Raw genomic sequence first — 9,840 nt, 5'->3', positions numbered from 1 at the left:
CTCTTTTAACACGTTCTTGCAATATTATATTCGATTTTAAAATCATGGAGTATAATATTAATTTGTCAATCTTCTACAGATTTATTATACTCGAAAAATCGCAAGCATTTTATATAATCAAAAACATCCAACAAACCGTTACAAGAGTTTACCATAAAACTGACAATTTGACTGAGACTCTGGTATTTCATATATTACTAATATAATTATAATCTTTGACGTGAATAAAATAATAAATACAATAAAACACATTGATTGTCCGTAATAATTTACAATTAATTTATTTTTTAATCGTTCCTCTTCCCCGGATTAAGATCCTTTTCGTGTAGCTTATCGCGTTATTGAGGCAAAGCTTTCAAAGTACTCGACAAGTATCCTAGGATTTTCGTCAGCAACGTTATCTTCTCTCCCTGGTCAGCCGATTAAATCTTAATCGTCGCGAGTCGGAATTAAGACGGAAAGCGGCACGATAGAAGTCACGTCGACTGCTCTATCTGCGTCGTAAAATTAAATGAGTGGATCTATTTAATTTCCCGAGGCGTCATTGTTTAAGCATGGAGTGTAGCCGTGCACATAACACGACAGAGACGTACGTACACACAGACACACACAATCTCACGCCAATTATATCACAGCGCACAGAATTGCGCGAGCGATTTTTCGAATATAAACTTGCGATTTTCTATTTGTTTAGAAAAAATGATAAAGAAAGAATAAACGCTCGTGAACGAATTGTTTATATGAATTTATATGAATCTAATTTTTTCTATTTTTAAGTTCAACGTAATATGTTTTTTGTCTCTTAATTTTTTTGCTGTATATGGACTCGATGATAAGAGGAGACATTGCTAAATATCTCGATTATTGATTTATTCATGAGCGTTTATTCTTTCGTACTAATCCGCGATTTTTATTATCCAACGATATTTGAGATTATGCAATTATTGTGCTAAGACACCACTATGGCGTCGTAAAAATGCATTCGCTACCGCATGAAATATTGCAGCATGCGGGGGTGGATGAGTTTTCCAAAGGAGGTCGAGCTGGCGGGGAAGGTGAAGGAAATCGAAAGACTGTCGGTGGGGGTATACGCGCGAGGGGTGGACGTTGAAATTGATGATCCCGCGGGAATATTCCCGGCGAAGCACTTATCATAAGTCACGTGTGCCACGCCGGCGATTTTTCGAAAGCCACCCTGAATTATCCGCGCTTTTCTATTTCGTTCATAATAGCGGCGTTCATTTCCATCGTTAAATATCTTTAACACATTTGGTTGGCTAAGAAAAACATATTGCTTTTTTATGTTCTTCTTACACCGATGATATGCATGTTGACATATATGGCGCCGTTTGCGCGTCTAGATGTCATAATTACAAAGTAATCATCTGGTCATTACGAGTTATGTTCACCTTGCCGATTTACATTTATGTAAGAGAGAGAGAGAGAGAGAGAGAGACAGAGAGAGAGAGAGAGAGAAAGAAAGAGAGAGGAAGGGAGATAATGTGTTATAGTTAAGCGAGGATCAATTCCTCTCCCTTTCTTCTTTACACATATAATTATTTCAAGACGATTTCCTTCTAGCATTTTAGTGTTATGAGATTGTTACGCTTAAATAAATTACTAAACATGATAATATTCTTTCTTATGATTTGCCATTTTAAGTATTAGTAAAGAATTTGCCTAATCAGCTGTACAACGCACTAGAACTAAATATCATAGTCACACGAGACGCGTCGGAAACCATTCGTTAATTTTTTTTTTTATTAATATATATATTTACGATTTTTTCATCCATTTAAATATTTGTCTAAAGCAAAATTGTGTCATGTTACTTCAATTTTAGAGCCAAAAAGAAATCTTGTCAGAAGTGGGATTCGAACCCACGCCCACAGAAGTGGACTGCGACCTGAACGCAGCGCCTTAGACCGCTCGGCCATCCTGACGTTATAGTATTATATTAACCAGGGCTGAGACATAAGGTTTGTTCTTTATAGCTGAAACTGGACCGAGAAATATAATGAGATAAATATATATATATTTTAAAGTTAGAGAAAAAAAGGAAAAAGAAAAAGTGCAAGGAGTTCAACTATAAAGAACAAATCTCTTGAATGCGAGTAGCAAAGTGGAAGTAAGAGTATTTTGATGGCAAATTATAAATGGAATCTTATCATTTATTAATTTAATTTAATTTATTTAAACAATCTCATACAACATTAAGACGCCAGAAGGTATAATTATTTTGAAATAACTATGTATGTGTGTGAAGAAGAAAAGAGAGAAAAGAAAATGGTCCTCATCCAATCATCTCATAACATATGTATAATATATCTAATTTTTTTCTATTCTACTTGAGACCTAAATTCTATTTGAGACCTAAAGCCAATGAATGGTAATTCTTTAGGAATAATTAATTCTAATTTTCAAATGCTTTTTACTTTACTATTCTCTCCACTTTTCATAAAATTAAAATCTTATGTAGAGCTTTTTCTATATTTTTAAATCTCGGTCTTAAATTTTCTATGTCTCTTAAATTTTTTCGATTACCGATTTTAATTCAAGTCGAATTGGGGAATATAATTGAAAAATGACGGAAAGAGAAATGATTTAACTGAATGAATAATTTATCGATTTTCAACGAGCCCTGTGCACCTGCTCTTACACGCCCGCTCGAGTTTTCATTCGATATATTTAAACTCACAATGGCAAGGAAAGAAGGAGAAGAGGCAGGAATGGTGAAACTATTTGTCAACAGCCGTGCATATGTACTTATAGTCGTCGTCGGTAAATTATATCCGCGGACGTAGAAATATTGACCGCCCGGTATTTCTCGGCGAGACTTTTTCCGGAAGTTTTCCTTGTGTTCGAGGTGTGCGCGACGCGATTGCGTATCTCTCATGCACATCACGTGACCGGTCAAATACTGACCGGTGACTATATACTTTGGTGCATCGTTATACGAAGTTATTATAACTGACTTGAAATATAATCGAGATTTAATCATGGATCGACGATGTGTATAAATAGATTTAAATAATTCGTTCGTCGAACGTAGGCGGAAATTGATGATTTGAGATCGAGAAAGACAGTTTGGCACGGGAAACCTATCTCTTTCTCTCTCTATCTTACATCGAGATGTCATTCTATCGCTTTATATAAGGTGATTTAAAGTTGAGCGAGTCGTATAAATTTATGTGAATATATTTGCACGATTGATATTTATGTTATCTAATATTGAATCGTTGCATATGAAAAATATCTGCGTGCATGCACCTACGCGAAAATTAACGTTCAAACGAGCTAAGAGTTAATTATCGCGGCCGTGGCAAATATTATCGTTATCTACCGTCAACCGCCACCCCAGCTCCTCCCCTTTGCCTCCCTTTTCTTCCATTTGTTCCTGATAAACGCGCGGACACGCAACAGGACTGCGCCATGCTGTTTATTACCGTATGATAACGAGGAATGATTAATTGAGAGGGAAAATGCGACGGGGACGGCGACTTATTTTTATTCGCTCTGAAAATTGAAATTCATTTGCTTAGCAAGTAATCGAAAACATCGACGAATATTCCGCGTATTTTTTACGTCCCACGACAGGGGGATGAGGAACGACGAATTCGGTGATGCCAAGGGTGCGCACGACGCCGGTTTTAATGAACTCTTTTGCTCGCCACTCGTGCAACCCTTAAACCGCCGTTTTAACCAGTGCCTCTCAAGTCGCACCACTCCGTTCTCTCTCTACCCGTTTTCACCGATCAATATCCGCAACCGATCGCGAGATAACATTTATTCTATATTTTGTACTATAGTTTATTGTATATTCCTGTATTAGTATAAAAATTTCGTATCTCATATTTGATATATTAGAATATTTTATAATTTGATTTATTTTAAGTTTAATTTTTTACTCGTTTGGTCCTTCTGCTACTGTTTTGAGCGTCACTGTCACCTGGACAGGTTAGCGATGTCGACAACGCAGAGGGGTGAGAAGCGGGAAGCGGGTGGTGACGAGGGCAGATCTGGTTCGCTTAGTGTGACGAGAATAGAGGCATGTTATTGATTATGGAAAAATACCCCCGGCTCAGAGCTACGCGAAGGGGGAGGGAGGGAGGGTGGTTTGCAAGTGTGGTCGACACCCCCTCGTCTTCTTTCAGCCGTGTCTTCCAGCTGGTGTTATGGCTACTGTACACCCCGCAACTCGTCTTCTTTCAGCCGTGTCTTCCAGCTGGTGTTATGGCTACTGTACACCTCGCAATCTCTCTCTCTTTCTTTCTTTCTCTTTCTCTCTCTCTCTCTTTCTCTCTCTCTCTCTGTCTCTTTCTCTCTCTCTCTCTCTCTCTCTCTCTCTCTCTTTCTCTTTCTCTTTCTGTCGTGTTTTTCATTTGCCTCTTTTCCTTTCCTCTCAATCCGTCCTCCACCCCATTTGCTGTCTATCATTTCTTCATCTGACGGTAAACGTCATAATAACGGCGCGTTCTTACCGGCACTCGTCCCTCTCTCGTTGATCAGCTGGTGCCGTGCAGTTGGCACACTGGGGTGTTTTCTTATGTTACAAAAGATAGTGCTTTCGATTAGGAAGAAATATTTGAGACTCTTATTCATCGGACAAATTCGGTATTAAATTATTCGATATTAAATATTGTTATATTATTAAATTTACAATCCACAAATCAATCGCATTTTTCTTAATCTGCGAATTTTTTGGAAGGATTTGTTGGAAAATAGTTCGTGATAGGACGAAAATGTGACGTATTATTTAAAAATAAAGCGAGCTTGGTAGAAACTTAGGAAGCGACCGCAAATACAGTTGAAAGACAAAGGAATTTGATAAAAAAATATAGTCATAAAAATAGGAAGAGGAAGACAGAGATTTTTTTTTGTAGTAAAAGAAAGACAAGCTTTTTTTCATTGTCATTAATTACTCCCGTTTGATAAATTTTAAGTCAATTGTCATCTTCGAAGATTTTAGACGCGCATTCAACTTTTATCACAATAGCGGCAGATGCAATAGATCTCCACTAATTTTTCGTGATAGTCTCTATTTCCGTTAAGCGATATAAGTAAAAAAATTGATCTTAATCATAGCTAGAAACATTTTTTGATTTCGATAATACAAGTCATTTATCCGTTTTTCTTTGTCAGACGTGCGATGTTTAAATGAAGAATTATTTTATCATCTCTAATGCTCTCTTTTAAATTATAACAGATTATGAACGAGAATCTGTGTTTTCTGTTACAGACGAAGTGGATGTGATCGGTTATACGAGCAATCAATCGGACACCGATGATCACAGTAGCGTACAGAGTAGTAGCGACAGCGGTGTCGCGATGTCCACCTCCAGGCTGACTCTTTCTGAAATGATGGACAATCTTTAGGTATGTATACAAACTGATTAATTTCGAAACACAACACGTGTGGAATTTTACTCTAAAGGAAATAATATGAATTTAAAATGAATTATATTCGAATTAAAATACGATTTGCTTACGACTTTAATTATTAAAATACATCGGATCAAACAATTAATTATCGAGTCGCGTCCTATAATAATGAAAAAAACACGCTAAGCACGGGAAATCCATTAAGAGTATAAGACGTCATCAAAGGAACAGAAATCGACAGATAAGAATAGAAAGTGGAAGAGTAGATGTTTGACAAATAAATTCTCACATTGGTTCCTCTGCGCTGTTTGCAGACAAAGAGGCGGCGAGATGGCGGCGAAAGAAGAAGCGGTTGAAAAAGAGAAAAGGATAAGGGAGGTAAAGATAGAACGAAAGGAAGAACATCCATTGGGGCGTACGAAAATTGACGGCGCGAGAGATATCGATTCATACACACATAACATATACACACAAAATGCACATTTAAATTCATATTTGTGTCCTTCCAAAATGGCCTGGCTGGCAAAGCAACACTAAAGAAGAAGAAGACTTTCAAGCGTTGCACGACTTTACGAAGACTTTCAGAGAACAGAGAAGATTTCAAAAATCAGAAATCACTGAAGAGTAGGAGATGTAAAAATTCGGAAGACATTAATCCTAATACAATAAAAAAAGAAGAAAATAAAGAAGATGAAGTCGTCTTTGATATCATCTTATTGTTAGTACTAGCCTACAACATAAAGAATAAGTACTTTTTGAGATTTTGGAGTCGTTAAAAATTTATAAAAGGAGGAAAAATTGATTCGAAGATTATATATTAAAGAATATTATAGATACTTACAAAAGAATCCGAAAGAAAGAAGAGACGTGAAAGAGAAAAATTATTTTGATGACAAGAAAAAACAGGCCATCTTACAAAAACATTTGTCATATAAAAATATAAGAAAAGTAGAGAGCAGTTTGAGCGAAAGAAAAAGAAAGAATATTGAAAAGGAAAGAATTTATGTAAAAATCTCATTGCAAATTATGTTTGGCATCTTAAAAAGAAGGCAATATCCAGAAACATCCAATGACTAAGAAAATCAAAGAAGAAAGTTTTGGATCAAGAAGAAAATCAATAAAGAAGATACTTTCTGAAAGTTATGAACGCAGACTGGAAAATTGCAGCACATTTTCCAAAATGACAGTAAAACATTATGTTATGCATTGAAAGAAAAATAAAGAAAAAAACTAGAAGAAAAGACAGAAGAAAAAAAGAAATAAAAACAGAAAATTAATTAGAAAGAATAAGAAATGAGAGAAAAAGGCTAAAAATAAATACGAAGAAACTAAAAAGATTTTGCCAAGAAGAAAGCCAGCAACTTTTCGAGATGGTTAACTTGGATAAAAGAAGGGACGGCAATATATGAAACAAGAAAACAAGACGAAAAGGTAACGAGCGCGACTTTGAAGAATGCAAAAAATAAAGGGGACAGTTGTAAATTATCAAGAGTTGACAGAGAATCGCAGCAACATTGTACATATTTTTAAGAACAAACAAATTTATCGAGAGCGTAATATGCGAGAGAGAGAGGGAGAGAAAGAGAGAGAGAGAGAGAGAGAGAGAGAGAGAGAGAATGGATGAAAAAAGAGAGAGAGAAAGTAAGAAATTAAATGAGAAGTGGAAATGTTTAACAGAAGCAGTAGGGAAGTTCTTTGTTTTGTTGCAGGCTTAATCCAGATTCTCGCAGAAACGAGTAAAATAAGGCGTTGATTGATCATTTCGAGATTCGATCGTTGAAACGTGCATTTTCTCGATTTACTTTTCACAATATTTGACAAAATAAAAAATTTATTCTTAGAAATATATTATGAAGAATTTAATTATATATATAATTAATTAATTATTTAATTAATTAATTATTTTTGTTTTAAACTATGGAGATTGATTCACAAATAATTCTTAATTTTTCAATTAATATCGTAATAAATTTTTAATTTGATTCTAAAAATGTATAAAGAGAGAGAGGGGGAGAGAGAGAGAGAGAGAGAGAGGAAGAGAATAAAAATAGATAAATATATAGAAATATATAAAATAAAAACGAAATTAATATATAGAAATTAATTTATAGAAATTTACACAATTATGTCAAAAACCAACTATATAGTTAAAACTATAATTTTATAAAGTAAATTTCTAAAAAAACAAATTTATAGTTTTATCATAATTAATTTAGAAATTTATTTTATAGAAATTTATTACGAAATTAGTCGAAAAATTTGGAAGTATTTACGAAGCAATCTGTTAACTCAAAATGACAAAATTATTTATTATAATAATTTGTAATATATATTGGATAGATTATATAAAATTATTCTACAAAAAAATTTATTCGTAAAATTGTATATTTAATTTTAAATTCAGATTATATATATGCAGTATTTGGAATTAATTATAATATGTTAATGTCATAAAATACGAAATTATTTTTATAGTATAAAACTGTATAAAAATTAGAATTATTTAAAAAATTATATAAATTATTCGGTAAAACATAAAGTCATTTTCCAAACTAAATTGCGAATTTCTTCCATTCAATGATATTTAAATAAACATACAAATAGTTCATTAAGTAAACTTATTAAAGAAACAATCCCTGCGCCGTCGCCATGTTTGTAAGAGGAAGTAAATAAAAATTTGCATAAAACTTGACATCGCGTAATATAGAAAAATGTGAGGAAAAAAAAACGTATTCAGAGAATGAACAGAAAAGAATAAGATATAGAAAGACAAATGGCTGATTTCTCAATGAATAATGAATTGCGATTAATTAATAAACTACAATACAAACACAAGTGAACGGATACACACACACAAACATGTACACGTATATGTTAAGTCATTATTCTGTAATTAAGTGAGCAAAGCAAAGTATAAAAAGCAAAAAAAGTAAACTGATAACTATAATACGGCGTAAGTGATGTTTCATTATATATATATACACATAGATATAGAGTGTCCCTTATTTATAGATATAAAAATAAATGGAAAAAGTGCTGAGTGATTTTTGCTCTCGGCAGAATTTATAACGCATTTTGTTAATCTACTTGTTCTAAAAAGAAACAAGGATTAAAAAACAAAATAAGAAAGTTATGAACAAAAGAAATGAAAAAATAACTAAAAAAAATATAAAATAAAGTAAAAATTGAAGAGATAAGTATTATCAAAGATAATAATTCTATAGAAGAAAAAATCTTAAAATTTAGGGGACTTGTTATTATAAAAGAAACAATATATATGCTGCTGTGTGAATGCAATTGAAATAATAAGGGACACTCTAATACACATTCAAAGAGTACAAATTCCGCAAATCCCTCGTGGGGTGTTCTCGGGGCTGTTACCACCTTTTTATGTGATGCGTTTCTTTTTCACGAGAATGATCTTTGACTATTCCTAGATCATTCGTGAATGATTTATGAAGCAAACTAAAAGATAGTGGATCGAAAGTGATACAATGTCGCTGAGTTCATATTTCGATGGTATGAGCGCACGAAAAACTTATTGTGACGTAGAATGACATAGCAATTGACATTTTTTCTAATTTAATAAAGATAATATCTTTGAATAATTTTTCTCTTATTTTTTTTTTATATCAAGAAAAATATAAGAATTATTGTTGCCTAAGAAGGAAATTAGAGAATATTGTATCATTTTGACTGAAATATGGCATAGGCATGACAGACTATGGCACGAAACATTGAAAGAACTCAACGAAATTATAACGATTTCGATGTCTAATCTAAAAGAATATTGAAAGTCGGAATTCTCGGCTTAAAGGACAAAGACTCGTGCGACAAGATTCTTTTGTAAGATCGACTTTGGATGATACGCGTTAATGGATAGACTGACTACCAAATGTAATGGATGATCTCTGAAGACCGACGTTAAATTATAGGCAAACTTTTTCATGAGCATATTTTGGAAAATATTCCCTCGTAGAACATATGCCGTCGGTTAACCCTTTAACTTTCCTTCATATGTGAGATATATAAATTGGCCGGAGAATCTATCATTAAGTGCAAGGACAAATTATAGTGGAATAGCATGTATAATGTGTATCTCTCTTTTTATCACAATATTTGTTAATAGATTTCTTTAGCAAATTCACGAGAAACTTAATTATCTTAATCTTTAAATATTGTATTTTCATATTTAAAATGATTGAAATTGGCGAAATATAGCAAACAAAATTTTTGCTACTCGTAAAAAAGGACAAACATTTACAAATAACAGACTCTATCAATATGACGCGGTTCATTTGAGATACTTGGTTTTGTGAAAAAAGAGTCTATGATAAATTAATACTATGAGACTCCCTGCACAAACGCATATTTTATTTTGAAAATATCTTATTTCGATATTATTTTTGTTTTTATTTCATTTTTTATTTTATTATTTATATATATGTACTTATATAT

The 9,840-nt window shown here is 33.1% G+C and overlaps 1 protein-coding gene and 1 non-coding gene across 2 annotated transcripts in view; one reads left to right on the top strand and one right to left on the bottom strand.

Annotated features, from left to right (window-relative positions):
* The window catches only part of LOC115240291 (max dimerization protein 4-like), a 34,944-nt gene extending 27,950 nt beyond the window's left edge, over positions 1-6,994 (top strand). Inside the window, exons 7-8 of the mRNA XM_029815360.1 lie at positions 5,240-5,376; positions 5,697-6,994. Of these exons, the coding sequence (XP_029671220.1) occupies positions 5,240-5,376 (137 nt within the window). The 3' untranslated portion in view covers positions 5,697-6,994. The remainder of the gene's footprint in view (positions 1-5,239; positions 5,377-5,696) is intronic.
* On the bottom strand, positions 1,860-1,943 carry Trnal-cag. The gene has a single exon. It is a non-coding gene; the product is annotated as a tRNA-Leu (tRNA).
* Positions 6,995-9,840: the final 2,846 nt, after the last annotated feature.

The sequence above is a fragment of the Formica exsecta genome, unplaced genomic scaffold, assembly GCF_003651465.1.
Source record: "Formica exsecta isolate Colony F162 unplaced genomic scaffold, ASM365146v1 scaffold117, whole genome shotgun sequence".
NCBI classification, from domain to species: Eukaryota; Metazoa; Arthropoda; class Insecta; order Hymenoptera; family Formicidae; genus Formica; species Formica exsecta.
The sequence above is the reverse complement of the archived record's forward strand: the minus strand, read 5'-3'. Positions and strand labels throughout refer to the sequence as shown.